The sequence below is a fragment of the Taudactylus pleione genome, unplaced genomic scaffold (assembly GCF_031769625.1).
Source record: "Taudactylus pleione unplaced genomic scaffold, aTauple2 ptg000190l, whole genome shotgun sequence".
Taxonomy (NCBI): domain Eukaryota; kingdom Metazoa; phylum Chordata; class Amphibia; order Anura; family Myobatrachidae; genus Taudactylus; species Taudactylus pleione.
Window position 1 is genome coordinate 2,180,206 of NW_028284592.1, and position 23,041 is coordinate 2,203,246.

A 23,041-nucleotide genomic window follows, 5' to 3' on the forward strand; every position below is an offset into this window, starting at 1 on the left:
AAAGCCTGAAAACTGTTACCGTCATTAACAAGAGCAGCTAAACAGATAGTTTAGATTACATAAATAAAATTAAAACCAGATACATATATCATGCTAAATGCTAGCCTTATTACAGAAATCATTGTATGATGAAATTAGCTTTAATGGCCTCATGTTAGCCCTTTTCAAATATCCTCTGCATGCTCTGACCACTGTAACTACACAAATAAGCCATAAATGAGACCAAAATGCTGGAAAACAAAACATTTTTTAAAGTGATTTTCTTGTATTGCAGTTGCACTTAGAACAAGTCCTAAATGTATTTCCTTACAACGTTGATAGGCCCATAGAAATACAAGCAATAACAGGGAAAGTGAACACAGGGAGCCTGATACACAATTGAGCAATCTGCAAACTACAATCTCATGACGGATGAACTATGGGGCTTGTCAACCAGCAGTTTTTTATTTTATGAAGTGGAATTGAAATGTGTGTGGGTAGGGGGCAGTGGGACAATGAGGAGATAGAAGTAAGGTGATGCATCATATTAAGAAGGGTGAACGTCATGAAACACTGGTCCATAGATTATAGGCAATTAAATCAATCAATTAAATCATGTGAGGTAAGAAGATTTTACAGTGAGTAGACCAAAGTTCATTAAACCTTGCAAAAAGACTTAGTATAGAGATTAATAATGCATGTCATAAATTCCATATGGTAAGTGTACATATTATAGTGGGCTTATGACAGGCAACTTCCATGGGCATGTGCAACCGGAGAGACCAAAATTCAGCAAGCAAGGTGGATTCTCACCTGTTGGGGTTGATGATCATACTTCCTTTTTTTTTAATAGGGCTTACATTAAATTTTAATAATACCATTGTGGGTTGGATCAGTATCATCATGTAGCTCAACACAAATGCAATCTATATACTGAGCAGTACAATGAGTTTGCCCAGGTCCATACACTTGATCAGGGAGGATTATTTACTGACATTTCCTAAAGGTCCTAATATGTACTAAAATCATGGAAATCTATAGACATTTGCTTTCACTTAAGGTCAATTCCAAAACAGCAAATTATTTGGTCCATGAGCACAAATGCTATTTTACAATATCGTGCATCAGTTTCTGGTTTTAAAGTTGAAATGAGTAAAGTAAAGGTCCAGTGGTGATATTACAATAGACTTTCCAGCTTCTCCCACAAGCCAGCAAAATGTCACAAAGAGCAATTTTACAGGGAATCATTCAACTCCAGAATAGGGTTACACTGTGGTTGTGCTTCTTGTTACATACATGCAAGGCTTGTAGGCCCCCATTTACTAACGAGTTTATCATCAAAACGATGGATAAATTCCACTGTGTATGATAACTGGTGCTCCAGCCAATCAGCTCCCAACTGTCATTTTTCTAATAGTTGACAGTTGGGAGCTGATTGCCTGGAGCCCCATTTATCATATACAGTGAAATGTATCCCTCATTTTAGTGATAAACCTCGTTAGTAAATGAGGCCCACAATTAGAGCATTTGAGCAAAAAGATGTTTATGGCTTACCAGTGTAAGTCGCAGTTAGTAAATTGTATAACCTGTTCTAGACAAGCTAAGCTAATTGCTGATTGGTTGGTTGTTAATGTTTTACTCTAAATGTGGATCTTTGAGCAATGCTAGTGTATAACTCTCATTATGGGATCAATTCTATTAGCAGTGAGTCGGCTAAGAGCGTGAGTAAATGCAGCACTTACAATAGCCCCGGACTTGCTCATTTTTGTTTGCAGTACCGTAGGCCTGCGTACAATAGAAATCTGCCAGTCTGGGGTTAGACGGGATGAGTGTGGGCAAGATGAGGTGTTGCTACAATGGCACTTCACCCCGCTCACACCTACCCAATCGATTCCTATGTGTGTTTTAGTCACAGTACTTAAAAAAATATTCTAGTACAGATTTTGAAATGATACTTATAAATTATTGTAAGCAAATGTGCTAACAGGTATAAGGGTGATGGTGGGGTAGGTGCTGGTACCATTTCTGTTGCATTGAAAGCTATGCTTTAAATGGAAGGTGAAGGAGCTCCTGAAATTGCTCTTACTAAATGCTATATTGTGTTGGGTATACCACAACTTAACAGTACAGTAATGTATTATGGTGAAACTTACAGGTTGTACTTTCTGTGTTTCCAAGGCTCCTTCAAAACAATACTAGAATTTGGCACAAACTAATAATACTTATTCCTGTAAATTGAATGTCAAAACATAATTTATGTTCAAAGTTTCATTGACTTGTCTTAACTAGTTTGTCTATTAACCCTTATATAGGGCTCACCTTTTTTTCTGTTTACTGTTTATTTATTTGTAAATCGGAATGCAGAGAACATGAAAGTAGTGAAGCTCACTCTATTAAAGTAACCAACTAAAGGAATCTGCCTACCTCCTTAAGCTAATTTGATACAAAATACATCAGAAGTTTGTATTCTGAGAAAAGGCTTTTTAGGTGGTGAATAAAATAGAGATGGGAGAAATATAATTTTGTGCCAAAGTGATCATCATCCCAAATGCTATAGGCGCTCATTATACCAGCTAACCTGAGCAAATAGGAAATTACAGGGTTAAAAACTTTCTCTAATGAGATCTCCACCCTAAACCAGCTGTTTTGAGACTTAAGCATTGCACTAACAATTTCCATTTTAATGAGTTAATTTTAACAATACCATTTCCGGATTTCCCATATTACAGTACCTTGAACAGTGCAATTCATTTATTTAACACGAATATCTTGGGGGACAGTTCATCTTCTGCCTCTAATACCCCTTTTACACCGGGGCTAAAACCCGGGTTTTTGAAGGGTTAACCCGGGCAGCTCCCTGGTGTAAAAGGGGAGAGAGTTGGATCGCCGGGTCGAGTGACACGGGAATCCAACCCAGGTAACTAGCAGGGTTTAACACAGGCATAGCCAGTGAAACCCTGCTGTGAGAACAGCGCACTCCGGGTCACGATGACCTGGAGTGCGCTGCTAGCCGGCCGATTGGTCCGGCTTCAGTGGCGCTTGGAGATGACGTCATCTCCAAGCGACCACTTTCACTCCGCAAAAGCCGGGTCTATGCAGACCCGACTGACTCGGGAATATCCAGAGTCGGCGCCAGCAAAATTCCGGGTCTGATCCGGATTGAAACTTTGTTCCAACTACGGGTCAGACCCGGGATTTAGGTGGAAAAGGGGTATAATTCTTATCTCTCTTTCTATCCAGACTGCCCAGATTTAATTATATAATTTCCAAGATTTGCATCCATAAGAAATTGAATATAAACCTTCTAACATTGCCACATTGCTAAAGAACTAGTCTGTTCCCAACTTTCCTCCCCTTCCTTAATTTAGCTTTGCATTAATAAATGGGGAAATACCCCTCAACGTCCTGTGAGTAAGGAAAACAAGGCAATTGGGAGGTATGCTGAATGTATCTAAAGTGTACAATAGTATATTGTATTAGGGCTAGGATTACAAAAACGTTATATAATGGATCACACAGGATTGCCATATACTCAAATATTTTGTTGAACAATTAAAGTCATTTAGGGGTCTATTTACTAAGCAGTGTTAGGAGACAGAGTGAAAAGTGATAAGAAAGTGATAAGGTGCCAGCCAATCAGCTTCCAACTGTCATCTCACAGGCTGTGTTTGAAAAATTACAGTTGGGAGCTGATTGGCTGGCACTTATCACAGACTTATCACTTTCTCACTCTGTCTCCTAACACTGCTTAGTAAATAGACCTCATAAAGCCTGATTAGATGCAAATCTTAGCGTGTTTGGAACAAAAATCCTTTTGAACAAAATCAGCAACTGGTCAGAATCTTTCAGGGGATGATCAGGATGGCTAAAAAGTCTGTTTAGACAATGATAGCATCTGAATGTTTCAGCAGTTATTATCTAATCACTAATCGTGCACTGTAGGATCCAGGCCTTTGGGCTTGAACAAAATATGTGGATCTCTCTAAGTTGCCCGTAACACACACAAGTGGCTAATGCTGGGTACACACTGGGCAATATATATATATCGTGAATGTCCCGGCAGGTGTGTACCCCCGATATATCTGTGAACGACGTTGCTGACAGACATATCGCATCGGCTGGTTTCAACAGAGATGAAATACCAGGAGTCCAAAAAATACCTGTCACTATCAACATTACAAAAATATGACACTGCTTGTTTGTTTAAAAAACTTTTAAAACATTACCTCAATGTCAATGGGGTAGTTCTGCGAGCCGTTCTTACAGCGAACCCACACTGCGAATTTCATTTGCGATCAAATTCCAAACTCGCATTGTTTTTTCAGGGGAAATTTGCATTTTTTTGTGCACAGTCCCCTGAGCAGGTGAAAATGTAGGGGAATTCTTTATATTAAGGTAAAAATGTCGGGACACAGGGCCTAATTCAGAGCCGCTCGCGAGCGCTGAGCGCTCGCAAGCGGGTCGATGTTGGGCCAGTGCGCATATGAACGACGGAGGCGGCACCGTCGTGCGCATGCGCGAAATCCGGATAGCGACGGCCAAGCCGTCGCTCCGGGTCTCATACCAAAGTGGGCGTGCTGTCGATGGCGAGTGACAGCACGCCCCCTTTGGTAGGCGTTCCGGGGGCATGGCTGGCCAGACGGAGGCGTTCCCATGGGAACGCCTACCGTCTGGGGCTGGCCCCACTGACATCACAAGTGATGTCAGTGGGAGTGCTCTCGGCTCTGATAGAACCGAAAGCACTCCAGGGCTTGCGGCAGACGAGACCCTACCACAAGGGTCGCAAGCCCGATGGTCGCGATGGTCTTGACCATCGCGACCATCTTCCTGGCCGCTCGCTATAGCTGTGGGTGGTCAACCACAGCTATACGAGCGGCCAGGAGGCCACTCTAAAATTCAGAAGGACATGTGTGTGGAGGTGTAAATTATGAGGGACTGGTATGTGGAGGTGTAAATGATGTGGGACAGGTATGTGGAGGTGTAAATGATGTAGGACAGGTGTGTGGAGGTGTAAATTATGAGGGACTGGTATGTGGAGGTGTAAATGATGTGGGACAGGTATGTGGAGGTGTAAATGATATGGGACTGGTATGTGGAGGTACAAATTATGAGGAATTATTATATGGAGGTATAAATGATGTGGGACTGGTATGTGGAGGTATAAATGATGTGGGACAGGAATGTGGAGGTATAACTGATGTGGAACAGGTATGTGGAGGTATAAATGATGTGGGACAGGTGGAAATGCGAGAGGGGTTTTTGAACCTGCAGATTAGAGGTAAATGTGTTTATTCCAACTTAAAACTTGTAAAAAAAACACTGGACCCCAAAGACTTTAGTTTGCTGAAAAGCACATTCTTGCTATCATTATCCGACCATTAATAAAAAGTGCAAGAATCAGCCATTTGACACCTTTTAAACACCTCTAGTACTTCCTTATGGCCACTAACAGCCTTCTATATGGTCCCGCTATCTTAGTTGCCTCGTTTTTTGGGTCCAGGGAGGTTTACCCACTTTTTCATGCCCTTCTCCCAGGTCACATTTCATAGAAAAGATTCACAACTTCGCCGCGAGTTCAGCGCATTGGCATTTCTAATTGGATCTCGCATTTCTCGGGTGCGCGCATTCGTGCGATGTATGCAAGTTTCATAGAACAAACTCGCATTCAAAAACTCGCACCTAATTGGACTGAGCCCACCATGTTTACGGCTAAGATGAGCTAGATGGAACTGATTCAATTATTCTTTTTTTCTAAGTCCTAAAATAGTCTTATAATACATCATCTAATACTCAATATGTGATGGTTCCCCCAAGTCAGGGTAAATAAGAAATGAGGAGCACCTGAAATGGGTTTAATGTGTGTATTTTATGTCCATCTAAATATATTCGGCTAAATAGAATAGGAAGTTATAGTCAAGGCAGGTAGAAAGTCTGTCAGCGTTTCTTTCTGTATGCCACTGTATTGTCAATGTTACACAACTTTATTTGGTAAACAGATAAGTACAGGGAAAGATATCTTAAATTGACACAATGGTACCTGTGATTCTAGTACTTCCTCTTATTTCATGAAGGTGACCTAATTTTTGCACTGTATATTGTACAATGTTGTATTTCAAAGAATTATAATACTAGAATAAAGGGAAGTGTCTAACTTCTTAAACTCAATTTATATTTCTAATAAAAAAAAAGAACAATTCTTCTAATTGTAAACTGTACAAGCTCACCAAGTTTACATTTTCTGTTTCAGGTAATGATAATATGGGAATATTACTTTGACTAAAAACTAAACTCTAATATATTACATTCTAAATTAGCGTCCACGATGATATCTGTAAAAACCGCAGGTCGCAGATATATGATATATTGGAAGTGAAGCTTGAGATATGATTAAAACACTAGTCTATGCCTCTAATTTTCCTCAGGTTATAGATTATGTATACATACAGTATAAAAGTTTATATGTAACAATCTAAACAAATGTTGTACTGAAGGAGCTTCTGTGGAATAATCAAACTGTGGTGATGAACCAATATAATACATTATAGCAAAAAGACGACAAACAATTTGTTTTTGTGTCTGAGACAAATCGTGACTAAATCTTGGTACACACTGGCAGATATATTGGCCGATCAGTTGATCAGCCAATATATCCTGTGCCCATTGGCCAGTGTGTTACAGCGATATGTTTGTGAATGACGCAGTTCACAGACATATCGCATCGGCTGTGCTGCACAGCCGATCTGTCCATCAGCCGACTGCCTGTACACTTACAGCGGAGGCTGCAGGGAGGGGGGCACAGCGCTACCACAGGCCAGTGGGACCCGTGGCCAGATGACAGATAATGGTTGTTCAGTGTATATGAACAACCATCATCTGCAGATATATCTTTTAGGTGTGTACCCAGCTTAAGATGGGGCATGTATCAATTGCACACATGTTGAGTATGCGATAAAGGAATCATGAAAGTCTGCGGATAACAGGCAACACTGAAAGAGATGCTCTAATGATGAGCGTGTATCAGTGATTGCTGTAGTGTACCACTAAGCTTTATAAAGTTTCCAGGCTGAATATTGTCCATTTGCAAAATCCTCTACAAACAGTAGCAGATATTCATTTGGGCAAATAATTATAATTGCAACAGGATTTTTTTTTAAAAAATCAATCTAACTCTATAACTCTATAAAAAAATACAGAAGAGATTGGAATCATGCACCTCAAGGAAAATAAATGTAGAATATCTAGGAAACATATGTACTAAGAATTGTATAGAGAGCCAGATGTTATCTGGCAGCAAAACAGAATATAATACTTATAATATTTTTCAAGATAATAAGTAATGTGATTGCAATTGGCCTAGTTTCAGCATCATTTTCCTATAGGCCAATGGCTGTATAAATATTGGCACTTAGCATAGACATATACCTAGTTATTACATGACTACAGTAGAATGAATAGCAGGGAATACTGCTCTGCAGCAGCACTATTTGCATGCTACAGCTCCTTCCACACGTTCTACAAGTAAATGAGTCAGACAGATGCAGGAGAGTCAGCTAGCAAGACAATATAATAATAATATGGTTTTATGATGCACATTTATCCTGTCTTTATTAGCAAATTATCCGCATCCACCCAACAGTTAACATGAAATGTAATGATTGCAATTAACAGCACCCCATCCCCTGATTCGGAGTCTGACTGTACAGTTGATATACTGCTAGTTGCTGGGTCTAGGCTGCACATAATGGATCAGGCAGATTCCTGCACTGTGCTACGTGAGCAGTGAGGATGGTCCTGGCAGCTAGGGAGACAGAACATGGAAGCTGCTCATAGGCAGAGCACTGACCTAGTACCACAGCCACCACGGTAGTCAGGAGCAGCCAGTTGTTCTTCAGTATCCGTTTGCAGTCGCAGCCTTTCTTCATCTTCTTCCCCATGTTGCAGTGCTTCCTGCCCGTCTGCGCTAGGAGGATGGATGAGGGGAAAGCTCTGAATGGAGGCAAAGCAGAGATGTATGAGAGTGGGGGTATGTCACATATCAGACCTCAGTCACAGCAGTCTCCTTCCTTCCCCACTGCCCATAGGACGCTATCTCTTTCACTGCGGCAGCTTCTCACTTATCTCTCTGCTCCTGGCAAGGACAGTCTTCTGTCTGTGCTGCAATCACAGCTCTCAGCCCTCTCACTAGTGATAATGAGAAGCTGTTGTTATACCTATCTGTAAGCAGCTTCTGCCTCGTATGTGCTGCTGGCTGGCTGGTAAGGCACTGCTAAAGGCACATGAACCTGATAGACTGTCACAGCTTCCCTCCTCCCTCCTCACCCTCCCTATCATTCATAGATAAATGGGAATGTGCCCTGTCCCGCCTGGTTGTTTATATTGGAAATGGTAATTCACAGTGACCTCATCAGCTCTTTTCACCACCTGTCATCCTTGTGCTCACAGTAGAATGCACTTGTACACTAGTCCAGATTTATTTGTTTGCTAAATATACTAAGATTCTGGCATCAGTTATGGTGGAGGGCAAGTATACCAACATTAAGCAGAGGAAAACTTTAGATTTGGTATAAACCCATAATATAGTATTTATTGAATACAACATGCATTGAATTATTGGAAAATAATGTGAGACAATTAACATAAGGATCCTGGTTACTAACTTACTAGTATTAAAAACCTAAGAGGATCATAATAAGTACTATAGAAGAGTGCTATAGAAGAGGCTGGGTAAAACAGGATCGATACATATATTAAAAAAGCTGGATCCACACTAAATTGACATACATTCACACGCAGAGGCTCACTAATTTCACACAGACACATCCATAAAAACCATATTGTACAGAAGTATTAAAGTGGAGAATGTGGGCTGTGTGGGGGAGATTTTTTTTTAAATAAAAAAAATTACAATAACCAGTATTCAAGTCTTGTCTTTATTTTATTAATTTTTTTCAGGTGGGCTACAAGCACCAGCAGGCCCTCAATGTCCAGTCATGCTAACACTTGTGGTTCTACAAGTGCCATTATGCTGGGGCAGGCTTGCTAGGCCACCTGTAAAGAACAATATTGTTAAGTATTTAATTGTCATTACCCCTGCACCCACTGCCACCAAGGGTGCGGGGAAGAGCCCTGGGAGATGCAACCCATTTTTGGGGGGAGGAGTCCTGACTTTCCGAGGGATTCTAGCCCTGGGCTGCCTAGTTTGGGGCTGATAAACATTGTGGCACTGGGAGTCCCAGGACCCCACGTTGTATCTCCTGCTATAGCGTTATCCCTGCTATAGCGTTTCAATAACCATCCTGGTACTGGTTAATTAAAAATAGTGGGAACCCTGTTTTTTCCCCCTATTTTCCAATAGCATATCAGGACCAGAGCTTCAAGGCTAGTTATTGATTTTCAAAACCCACGTTTGATAAATCAGGTGATTCTATTCTATTCTTTCTATGGCCTAAAACATGGTTGATGGTTTGATATTCATTAATGTTCTATTCTATTCTAAAGGGTGTTTTCTCAGCAGTTTCACAGCAGTTGTGGCCTTAGTAAATCGACGGATAGCAAAACCGCCACCAAACCACTGGGATTTAGATCCATATTTAATTCATACACACCCAGAAAAGCTGGATTCACACCAATTTTACACTCCCAGAATTGCTAGATCCATATTAAATATATTGAAAAGCCAGATTCATACTGTCAATTTATAAATCTGGATCCACACTAAATTCACCCACATGCATACCTAGAAAAGCTGAATAAAGTTTATTGAGCTTGTGTCATGGCTTTGAATGAGTGGAATTCCTGCATCAGGTTAAAAGGAAAATCCTATTTGGAGAATGCATCTTATCCAAGGACTATACTGTGAAAGGGTAATTATTTTTATTCACTATCTGGACTTGATAGAGGTTGCTAACTTTATATTGTTCACCTGGGTGTTTTTTTTTAAATTAGCTTATACTATTTAGGAACATGGCAATGGTGTCGAAAAAAATAAAATAAATTTTTGCGCCTATACTTTAACAATCACCAAATAGTATTGCCCTTATGCCATATGGAAAATACTGTCAATGTGATATTTGATCTTTATATAAAACTGTGAACATGTTTTTCATGTTCCAGCAACCTTATAACAGAGGTGATTTAATACTTACTACTATTACAATACCATATAGCAATTGTTAAATGATATCTAGAAATGCATGTCATCAAGATGTCATAGCCCATGCACAATTTTTTTTTATCACTGGCAGACACATAATAAAAGATGAACAGGTGATTAGTTGTTTTTTGTTGCTGTGATGTAGAGGAGGAAATCCTGAAAACATGTACTGATATGCATCTTTTTTACAGTTTACTGTCTCCTCATTTCTGTGCCGGGCTCCTGCACATGCATGGCCATTGCCGGGGAGGGCTCCCTGGAACCCTCTCCCGACTAGTATTGAGATGTGTAGCCCATAGGCTACAGCAGCACAACGCTTATAAATGAGATGGGGAATCGTTTTGTTTAGTTAGAATCGGACAAGCCAGGATTTACCTTTATGTTTGTTTATTTTTGTATTGCTAATAAAACTAGCTACGGATACTTGTACCAAGACCCTGGGCTGGTGTATTACTACTTGGCTGCTGAATAACAAGCAGGGCCGGATTAAGGTCTGTGGGGGCCCCTATTACGTGCCCTTTATGCAGTGCACCCAGTAGTAGTGCCCCCAGGAGTGTTGCCCCTTATGCAGTGCCCCTATGCAATGCCCCCTGTAGTTATACCCCCAGTAGTAGTGTTCCCAATAGTAATGCCCCCTGTATAAATACCCCCAGTAGTAATACCTCTGTAGTTGTGCCCCCAGTAGTCATGCCCCCTGTGTGTGCTCACCCTGTAGTTGTGCCCCCTGTGATAGTGGCACCAGTAGTAATGCCCCCTGTGGTAGTGGCAATAGTAGTAATGCCCCCCCCGAGTAATATCCCCTGTAGTAATGTCCCCCCCGAGAAATGTCCCCTCTAGTAATGTCCCCCTCGAGTAATGCCCCCAGTAGTAATGCCCCCCCGAGTAATGCCCCTAGTAGTAATACCCCCCCCCGAGTAATACCCCCAGTAGTAATGTCCCCCCTGAGTAATGCCCCCAGTAGTCCCCCCCGAGTAATGTCCCCCCCAGCAGTGTAAAAACTGCTTGTGCTAAAGAGAAAAAAATAAATCATTCTTACCTTAAGCCCCGCTCCCGCTGCCTTCTGATCCGCTCGGCTGGCGCTGCTCCTCTGCACTATGGGAGAGACGCCTGACGTCTCTCCCATAGTTCACTGCCTGAGCCAGAAGCCGGAGCTCACAAGTGAGCTCTAGTCTCTGGCTGCCGCTGCAGGGAGGGAGCCGGGCGCCCGCTGGTTATAATCTCAGCGGGCGCCTGGTGTCTCCGTGCGGCACCTGGGTTAGGTGTCCGGAGGAGGCAGAACTGGTTCCGTCTCCTCCGGTTCACTTTACTCTCGATGGCTGGGTATGGGGGCCCTTCAGGTGTGGGGGCCCAGGGACGATCGCCCCTGTCGCCCCCCCTTTAATCCGGCCCTGATAACAAGTACAACTGTTTACCCCAGGAGATGACACCCTTAGCCTAATTTTGCCACAATATATTATACAGTAATATCAATCTATCTATCTATTCTATCTACAGTATCTATCCACACACTATGTGATTATACTGTCTACTGTATTTATCTATATAATAAGCGAGAAAGCGTGTCTGTCTGTCCGCCTGTTTGTCCTTTATGCACGACCAGAGTTTTGGACCTAGCTCCACCAAATTTGGCATGGTCATGTAGTTTGACTAGGATTAGGCTTTTGCCTAAGTTTGAACTTTTGTCAGAGCCACACACTGTCACACAATCCCTAAAAATGCAGACAGTCTTAAAGAAATTGTCAGTCTGCCAAAAACCTGTGAGAAAGCTACAAAAGTATCCCTTTAAACTCAGCCTGAGCAAACTTGATGACTCATGCAAGTTCATATTTAATCCAGAGACTCTGTGTTTGCATGCAAGGATGTAACTAGAACTTTGTGGGCCACATAGAAAGATCTTAAAAGGGCATAGGGCAGCAAACGCAGTGGGGTTTATGGTGGCCTGGAAACCCCCCTCCGTAGCCAACACCATGATGACAAAAATAGAAATAGCAATAATACAAAAGTTGCATGTATTTAAGATCCCCTCAGTGTCACAAATAAAATAATTAGCACTACATAATATCTAGTAATGAATATACTTGTGTACCAACTAGGAGATCTGGAAAACACTGTTATGGGTGCACTGATACAGACCATCTATAGGGTCAATTATTAATACTGTATAATAATACACTATCCATAAGGAGACAAATCTACACATCTATGTCCAGGGCAGTGCAAAGTTCTTTTCATGCAACACCCCCCCCTCCCCCCCCTCCCAGATTCCCAAAGTTGTTCAAATGATCTAGAAGAGAGCACACATCTGAAATGAAACTATTCAGCTCAGAGAGGATGGCCCTACTTATGCATATAATGGCATACTGTGATTGCTTGCTCTGTATATGTCAGATTTATTTCATACATTCGTATGACATATATTATAGTTGATTAAGTGCTAATTATGCCCTATTAATGGACTGGCCACACTTGCTTTAAAATCAAGCATTTGGAAACCCTCTGGTAGAAATCCTGCATTTGCCACTGAAGGCCACTCCAGAAGTAAAAAAAACCACATACATTTGCCCCCACACAAAGCCCATTTGTGTTATGCCACACAGACTCCATTAAGGTTATACCACAAAGTCGTACCCCTTATACACATTATGCCATGCAGTAATAGTGCCCCTTATACATTATGCCTCACAGTAATGCCCCTTACACTACACAGTAATGCCCCTTACACAGGGGAACTCATGGACTGGCAGCCAATCAAGAGACTACACTGCTGATTGGCTGCCTGTCTGCAAGCTCTGATTGCCTCACGACCGGCGGCGCTGTATCTCCATGACTGCCTGCCAGTGCACCAGCTGTAATTATTTGGCAGGCCAGCACCAAATCAACATTGCTGACACCCGGCTCCCCTTGACAGCCCTGACTGGACCAGCCCACTTTGTGCGCGTGACTGGGTGCAGGGGAGCAGCTGGCCACAGAGGCAGCTCGGCACCATAGCAGCAGGGCCCCTTGCACCCATGGTAGTTACACCAGTGTTTGCATGCATGTTAGCAAACAGTGGGGTCCTTTTCAGGATCATCGGAATGGGGTTATAGGCAAGGCTAATGTAAACAAATAAAGGCTGCAGGTGTACTTCAGGGTCAGTCTTCAACCGGGGCAACACCAGGGATCCCAGCTACAGTAGTATAGAATATTTTTGTTTATATAGGTTGGTGGGACTGAAAGTAGTCGTAAACTGAAATCATAGATTGTCTGTGATTCTATTATAAGATTAATGTCAGTTTTATGATTTAAGTAATTTACAGTATATATTTTTAAATATTTAGAATGCACTGAGATGTTAGCATTCTCTATATATTCTAACAACACATGAAAAGTTATTATTTGTAAAATAGCATAATAACTATCCACTTAACCTCTGTTATTTACTGGAAAGGTGCTATTGTGTTAGCTCCAATGAGTTTGTTGGTATATGTTTAATGACAATTCAAGAGACTGTTCAAAACAATGTGTTTACCTTTGGATAGGCTGAATATACTTAATTAGAATTGTTACGGAAATTTGTTGATGTCAGAGATGCAAAATGTTTTTAGAAGCATATGCTTTGAAGATGTTCTGGTTAACTGAATGTTCAGTTGATTTAACTAGTAATAAAAAAAATTACATTGAAATACTTATATATACTATAGCATAGAATAATTATTTAATATGTCTTTACTTTATAACATGAGTGACCATGAAAATAGGTTAAACTTAATACCATTTTATGCTAAAAATTACAACAGGAGATTTTATTTTTAAATTCATACTTATGTAAGTTATTAATCTATATAAATTTGACATAGAAGAAAATGACATGCATAACACATTATGAAACATATTTAAATTATAGATGGATTTCGCATTAAATTGCACTGACAGCTGCGATCCCAAAGGTGAATATTAGGGTTAGGGTTAGGGTACCCATCCCCTTTAAGTCCCTCTATCTCCTCAACCCCACCACATAGAAAGATTAGAGAGTCTCCTCTTTCAAATGATGTGCCCACATAAAAGCTAAAGACTGGTGGTCACACAGATCATAAGACATTATTCCCCTGAATTACAGAAAAATAATTAGTCTCAAATGGGGAAAGATCCCCCCAACTTGGCTACCAATAATTAAGGGGCATCCATTTTAGAAAGTGGGTGGTCCCCTCTTTCAAATGCTGGGGCCTATTAGTACTTATTGTCTGTTGATGACTTGTCAGCCCAGACATGGAATTCTTCAGAAAGTTGGGATCCCAAAAATAAAATGGGGTCTCCACCCCCGAGGAACAACCAGCCCTGGACTGAAAACATCACTGGTGGTGGAGGCAGGGTTAATTGTGTAAAATAGCTTGTAATATTGTTCTTTACAGTGGGACTACAGTTCCCAGCAAGCCTGCCCTAGCATTCCGACACTTGTGGAATGACTAGAGCCAGCATGCTTGGGCATTAAGTGCCCGCTGGCAACTACAGTCCCACTGTGAAGACATAACAAGCGCCCGATTGGTAAGTGTGTATAGCTTACCAATTGGCCGATCCGTCTTGTGTGTACCCAGCATAATGCAGTAGTGCACATTGCGTACAACAATATAATTTTATGGCCCACAACTTATCCAAATGTGCTCACAGCTTATTAAAATGTTGGTGTGGTATAACCACATATGCGGTTTAATAAAATGTTAGTGCCCACTACAATACTACAGAATCTTAGTTCGGATTCTCCTGCTCTGGTGTTACAGTACCTGGGAAATACCTGCTTTTACTTGTATCTTTAAAAAAAAACTGCTCACAGATAGCACAAACTAATTACTTTTGAGTTCCACATTAATTATGATGCAAAGAAAGGATTATTTTTTATGATATCACTACTAAACAGAATACGGATTTTAAACATTGCCTCTTTCTTTGATTTTGCACATGAATGCCTTTATAAAAGAACTCTTTAATGACCTATAAATGAACTGTACAGTATGTGTATTGGTTATATTATACCCAGAAAAATGACCATGACCAAAGAACTGTGTAGGCTGTTTGTCTAAATTAGCATGGTGTTATCTAGCCAATTAAAATGCTTGAATAATTAAAATTTTTAAAAGAGATATAAATTAAATACAATGTAGCCTTATCTTAATCCTGTTTTAGGGACAATATAAAATAGAGAGAGCTTTCAAATGATTGACATACAATACAAAGAACAATGGGTGTTAGAAATATAATACTTTTTTTAATGGGTTCCAAAGTGTTTCAGACAAGATAACAATTCCGAACTGCAATACAGTACGTTTACAATAACAGAATAGTGCTATAAGTTATCCTGAAGGATAGCAAAGTGAAGTAGGACATGGTCAAGTGTCATATGAAAAACACAAAGTACATACAGTAAACTAGTGTGAAGTATACACAGTCAATTATGTTTGCAGCTGGGTGGACTATGACCTCCCCCCTCCCACCTGTATAGATTATAGCACTCAAACCCTTATATGTTGTGTAGTATGTGAACAAATGTAACTGGAAACAAATCAGTATTTAGAGCTTTAGTAACCAAGGTGATAACAACAATAAAGATGATGTATTAGGGCCTCATAATTATCGTGAGTAATATTAGGAAAATTAATACCCCCCATTTGTTTTCGTTTGGGTCACTTTTTTCATCATTTATGATTCACAATAAAATTGCTAAATGACACATTTATCTGTTTAGTATCCTCTAAAGCAGAGGTTCTCAAACTCGGTCCTTTGGACCCCACACAGGTCACATTTTCCAGGTCACCCAGCAGGTGCACAGGTGTACTCATTACTCACTGACATATTTTAAAAGATCCACAGGTGAAGCTAATTATTTCACTTGTGATTGTGAGGAGACCTGGAAAACAAGCACTGTGTGGGATCCTCAGGACCAAGTTTGAGAACCTGTGCTCTAAAGTAAGTAAGAGTTTCTATTATCATGTTGTATTCAAAGCTTATTGCTGGTCTATTGCAGTTTAATGGGGGGGACATTGTTCCTTTTTTATTGTCTAGACTAAACCCTCCCTTTCATGCACCTGTGAAAGACCATTAGGTTGATCTGAGCAGCCACCATTTTATATTGCTGTTCTGAGAGGCATGGATGGGATCAGCATTTGGAGGGTGTGCTGGTTCCTGTAGTGCCATTTGGAGGATCTTGGGTGCCTCCAGGGGAGTTGGCTCTCAACTTAGATATACATATGTGCTAGTATCATGTGGCACAACAATATGCAATTGTATGACCCTGAGTAAGTGCTATTATCATGTAGCGTTAGGGACACTGGTACAGAGGTGCTTTGACACGGCCCGGTGCTTAAACATATCTTTACAACTATATGTAACAAAGGGCTTGATTCAGCTTTGGAAATAAAGTGAGATATCTCTCTCAACTGATAATCTTGGTGAAACCATGATGCACTGCAGGTGGGGCAGATTTAAAATGTGCAGAGAGATTTAGATTTAGGAGGGAGGTGTCAAACTGACATCTAAAGTGCAGTGTCAGGGCCGTAGCTAGGGTAGTGCGGCCGGTGCCATCGCACAGGGCACCACAGGTCAGGGGGTGCTGTTTGGGTCTGTCAAATTTCTGTTTATTATCATTCTTGCTTGCAGCTTCTTCTTATTTCATCCCCAGCATCTCCTGACCTCTCCTATCTCTTCCCTGGCCCTTCCCCATGAAGCCATGGCCCTTTTTTGGGTGCATTATGTCCCTTGAAAAATGAGGGGGGCGCCAATGCTCTTTCTGGCACAGGGCACCAAAAAGTCTAGTTACGGTTCTGTGCAGTGTAATAATAAAGCTGTGCAGTATTTGTGGGCTACATACAAAAGCAGCCAGTATTTACCCCACATGCTTTGGAAGAAGGAGCTTCCTCCAGCTGCCTGTCTTGATGAGCTGTATCAACTGACCTAGCACAATACAAGTCCTCATAATATTTTTGGAACTGGTTAACAATTGCAGCATTCTGAGTATGGACAAACCTATATGCAGAATACTTAATGGCATGGTACAGTAGCTTGCCCAGCTTATTACCCCAATGGAAAAGGAAATACAATACATTTATGTAACTGATTTGACATGCAAAAAGAACAATATGAAGTGACCTTCGTCTCCTACACTGAACCATGCTGTTTGATGAATAACTGTCTGCAGAGATTTATGAAATGACAATCCATGATGATTTACTAAAGTTATTCAATAACCATCTGGACTTTCCCCTGACAGCAATCAGGGCTCAGTGGGATGTGCTCATGTTTTTACACTCTTCTCACAGTTTGGGGAGCACAACATTGTCTGCTAAAGTTGTCCTGTTACATTAAATAATCACTCTACTAAGATAATGGTTAAGGATTGTTCAGCTGTCCCACATAAAGGTGTGAAATATGAACTGCTGTGTTTTCAATTACTTGTTTAATATATCGTACCACTATAACTATTCCTGCTTCACCTCTTTACCGAGACAAAGCAGGATGCAGTACCAACAAAATGTAAGAACATCTCATCTACTCCCCCCTCCAGCGATCCTTGCTAGAGCCCACAGCGCATCAGCCTAGTGCTGATGCGCTGTTACTCACCTCCCGGCTCCACTGGGCATGGGCAAGATCTCATGTGCAGCCTGGAACCCAGCAGGTGCTGCAGCCAGGGTTAGTGGTGTTAGGGCAACGACAGCTGTAGTTGTCAAAATGAATAGATGCAGCTGTTGGAACGGTCAGTGCCACTGCCCGTTCATACATTGCCTAGCATATCGGCGTGCTCTCTGTCATTCTGCACACTTCCCTGCATTACTACATGCAGGAATACAGTAACTGTAGCACTTAACGTGTGCAGTTACCGTTTTACCCTCTATCGTTCCTTCATACATCTCCACTATTACTACAGCGCTACAGTATATTTACGTTAACAGAGAAATATTTATTACATTGATACATATGTTTGAAATGACCCTTATTTATTTTTGCCACATCAGTGCTACTTACTTTTAAGAGGAACAATGTTATCCTGGTGGATTTAGGTAAAGAGAGGTTTTGTGAAATTAGTATCTTTGGTCATGAGTGGCAAGTAGCGATTATCATTGTCTTGCTGTCTATGGGAATTATTGGACCCATACCATAACCGGAAAATGCACCTCACACCGTAGTTGGTCTCTGATGTAAATATGCTAGATGGGTGAAGAAGTAGGAAGATCACTGTATGCACACATCAAAAACACATAATACTCTAAACACATTTACAGATACTTTACTGTGACTGATGCTGCTACGGGAAATTATACAGATTAAACTGTTACAAAAATGTGTTCTTACGTAACTCTATGTCTGTTGTATTGTCTTATTGCCTCTAATCTGTGAGCCTCATAGCAGATTTTCAATTCTTGTATTTATAAAATGCATACATGAAATTAAGAGGTCTATGTACAAAGCCTTGGAGTTAAAATGGATAGATATAAAGTACCAACCATTGTCAACCATTGTTCAAACACAGCCTGTAAAGTGACAGAAGCTGATTGGTTGGTAATTTATCTTCATCCAGTTTATCTCTCTCCAAGGCGTAGTACATAGACTCTTAAGTTATTTACTGCACCCTTGGTAACCATACAGATTGTACTCCAGGTATCAAAGGTAACATAGTGACCCTTGTTTCTTATTTTCCACTCTAAAATGGTAACTCGATATATGAGACTGTAAAAGTTATATATCACTTAACTGTATATAATTAATACTTTCTCCAAAGCAGTTCAATGAGTATAGATCTCATAGATACATGGGGTCGTATTCAATTTGGAGTGAAAAGCTGTTCTCGGCTAAACTTTTTCGCCGATGCGAAAAGTCAATGCATCAGACCTGGTGAAAAAGTATATCCTAGGAGTAGGTGGCGAGAAAAAGTGCTGAATTGGGGTTTTGGGGTGCAGACTTCCAAAAACCACCCTGCACCCCTTGGACAGTCCCCTAAAGGTAATCTGTGTAGTTTTTTTTTTAAAAAGTACCCCAAAAAGCACCCCAAAAAAGTGCTTTAGTTTTGGGGGTAAAAAAAAACAACGTTGGGGGACAAACTTCTAAACTAGCGAAATAGACTCAGTGTGCCCCAGGTGTTTTTTTTATTGCAGGTAGTTGCGGCAGGTGGATTTTTCAAATTTTATAAAACTTCATATTAGCAACTTTAAAATATGCTTGCACCCATTCTCATGTACCCCAAATTTGATGGAACTACTTATTTTGGCAAAAAACCCCTCCTAAATGCTATTGTTCACCACCTTCTTAAAAAACGCAAAACAGCACCTATTGAGACCGTTTAAAGACCCCACATACCTTTAGCAGGGATATTCGGGGGTACCCAAAGTAAACCCCCATATCAGAGCATCTTTTGGGGAGTGTCGGGCTGATTTCCCCAAAAATGACAGAACTTTTTGCTGATTTCATATTTGCTGGATCCCGTTTTCGCCGATTTCAAATTTACGCCAGCATGAGCGCGATGCCTTTTTGCCCCTGAAACCAGCGATGATGGCGGAAAGTCCGGCAGCTGACTTTTCGCTCCAAATTGAATATGGTCCATGGTGTCTCTCAGCAATAAGCTATGTCCTCACAGGTTTTGAAGTAAGAAAACTATACAATTCTGAGATTCAATCAGAGGTTCAGGGAGTTTACATACAGTATTTAATCAAGAAATGGTACATTGATGATAATGCATGGTACACTAAAAGCTGTATTTACACTGATTCACCTGAAACTGTAACAGAGATTTTTTTTCCTTTACTTTTTTTCGAGTTCTTTCAGTGTATTGTATATTATTACAGAAAAATGACCATCAAATTAGTCAACTAATGAAAAAAATGTACTAAACCCAAATCACATTGAGAATGCAATCTTCTAGAGTAGAACAAAGAATTATATGATGAAAGACAAGAAAGCACAGAAGGACAATAGCAGAGAAATAGGGGACGGTCTGCTTAAATATTATGACTATAAAAAAAGACAGACACAACCAGGAAGTCATATTTTAAATACCATAAATAAGTATTGAATTTCTAAGAGAAGAAAAAGAAGAAAGAACTCTGTCCTATTGTGTGGTGCACATTGTTAGGTTTATATAAAATAATAAATCTTTGCCTTGAAAAAGCACACAGCGGAACGCGCGTCAGCATGTCCGCTGTGTGTCTCCAATGTCCTGTATATCTAATATGTTGTAATATGGGTTTATATGCAAGCAATCTAATATTATGGGGGAACCTGTTATGAGACAAGATGCCGCAGCATGGGAGAACTCATTTATTGAGTCAATAGCTGTGATTAGCAACACTGTTGTATAATATGTATATGTAATATCAGTACTACACAGGAAGGAGCATTAGTGTCCAACTGGGCACAGTAATTGAATCATATTTATACTGTTTTCTCAATTACTTCTCATCCATGGAATAAACAGTAGTGGATGGCAACATTGTTGCAAAACATGTATGTGTAACATTATCATTGCAGCCAGAGTGAGACTGGCCACAGTGGGGAAGAATACATACTGTATGACTGTCAATAACAATTTTATAACAATTACCCTAACAATTTATACTTAGTGGATGGCATTAACAATACATGTTGAATACTTAGCTATAACAAAACACTGGAGTATATAGCAATGAGAAGTAGCAGCAATGTCCAACAGGACACATTAAGTAAATAATACTCCAATACTGCCTTCTCAATAAATGTATTAATGATATATACTGGAAATTCCTCCACAATAGAATATAATTTAATATATACTGTATTAGCTGAATGTATACCACTACAAAGTGATAATCCCTTGATGGACTATTGATATATCTCAGTGTGTATTACAGATATTGAGAATCAGTATACTATAGAATCAGTATTCTGTATACTCCTTGAGTCATTCACTAAAGGTTTAATTAAGGACATATTACAGTGAATTATAAATCTCATCTATAGGTATATGTGTGATATTGCAGGGTAGGAGGGTGCCCCTTCATCCCGATATCATACTACGTCTATATATATTTATATATATATATATATATATATCTATATCTTTCCACTGTATATGAATGAGAGGTCTATCATCACCCCTTTTATTTTTCTATTCCCTCATTTAACTTCTATTTAAGAACATACCTTTATATTATTGCTTGATTCTAATCCATTTCATAAGAACAACAGAGACAAATCAATAAAGGAGACACACAGGGAGTCTTTTATTTAGATTTTATTAATATTTCTTTATTAAGAAATTCACAATATATTCACTTATTTTTTCACTTAGTCACTATCTTAACCTTTATTTCGCTGAACAAGTATTATTCAACTCAATATGTTGTTTTAATGTATACCTAATAAAGATTTATTATTTTTTATAAACCTAACAATGTGCGTCACACAATAGGACAGAGGCCCTGATTCAGAGCCGGAAGCTCTGACAGAGCGCTCGCTCTGAATCAGGGCCGTCTTTCATTTTTAGCGCAGCCTCCTGGTCGCTCATCTAGCTGTGGGTGACCACCCACAGCTATAGCGAGCGTCCAGGAAGACGGTCGCGATGGTCAAGACCATCGCAACCATTGGGCTTGCGACGAGACCCTTGTGGTAGGGTCTTGTCTGCCACAAGCCCTGGAGTGCTTTTGGCTCTATCAGAGCCAAAAGCACTCCCACTGACATCACTGATATCAGTGGGGCCGGCCCCAGACGGTAGGCGTTCACATGGGAACGCCTCCGTCTGGCCAGCCACGCCCCCAGCACGCCCACCAAAGGGGGTGTGCTGTCACTCACCATCGACAGCACGCCCCCTTTGCAGCGAAACCCATAGGGTCTCGCGCATGCGCACAACGGAGCCGGGTCCGTCGTACGCATGCGCACTGGCCCAACATCGACCCGCTTGCGAGCTCTCGCGAGTGGGTCTGAATCAGGCCCAGAGTTCTTTCTTCTTTTTCTTCTCTTAGAAATTCAATACTTGTCTAAATATCTGTCGAATGGCAGCACCCCCCCTGAATGTGATTCACAATACTGAATATGGGGTCCCTTTCATAACTGTATGTGAAGTGTGCAAATGTACTTTTTCCTTTGGTTCTCAAATACCATAAATAGAATGGGCAACTTAAATTAAAATGAATGGTTCCTAACGTTCAATATTAAATGTTTATTGAATTTTTAGAAAACAAAGGTATGAGGTACAGAAATGAAAAAAAGGAGGGGGAAGAGGGCGGGGTAGGTACACAGAATTATGGTTACCATGTATAAAAATGGTGCAACAGTTTTCTTGGACTGGTCATATAAAGTTTAAAATACAGTATTCTGCCAAGTAACAAAAATAAAAATACAATAAAACTTTGCAAAAGCAATAAAGTTCACACGGACGGGTAATGAAGTTACCAAAATTAAATTTGGGATTTTGCCTCCCAATATTCGCTGGAATGGCCCCTAACTTTAATAAATGAAGAAGAGGTCATGTCATACACACCATTCAGTAAAGATACTGGCCCAGATTTATCTTCTGCATAATGTATAGTGCCCAGATTTATCGAGTGATATTCTTGTTATCACTTGTTACTAATCTTAGATGGTGCTCCAACCAATCAGCTTCTAACTGTCACTTTCAACACATGACAATTATGAGCTGATTGGTTGGAGTACCATTTAAGATTAGTAACAAAATATCACTCGTTGATAAAACTGGGCACTATACTTTATGCAGAAGCACTTTAAAACTTCCAGTTGGCAGCAGGTTGAGAGCTGGCAGTGGAAATAATATGTCTAATTTATAAAGGGTTTAGCAAATGGAGGAGAAAGAAAAATTCAGCAGGAGGTAAGAGGGATATCATCATGAGTAATCTCTAATATTAGACTTCTAAACTCCCTCCAGAATTACTAGTTCTGAAAACAAGAGGAAATCAGTGA

At 40.4% G+C, this 23,041-nt stretch overlaps 1 protein-coding gene across 1 annotated transcript in view; it reads right to left on the reverse strand.

The window, feature by feature from the left end:
- The window catches only part of SLC1A1 (solute carrier family 1 member 1), an 89,912-nt gene extending 81,686 nt beyond the window's left edge, over positions 1-8,226 (reverse strand). Inside the window, exons 1-2 of the mRNA XM_088476587.1 lie at positions 8,190-8,226; positions 7,823-7,965 (exon numbers count right to left, since the gene is read on the reverse strand). Coding sequence (XP_088332713.1) covers positions 7,823-7,913 — 91 coding nt within the window. The 5' untranslated portion in view covers positions 7,914-7,965; positions 8,190-8,226. The remainder of the gene's footprint in view (positions 1-7,822; positions 7,966-8,189) is intronic.
- Between the last annotated feature and the right edge of the window lie 14,815 nt (positions 8,227-23,041).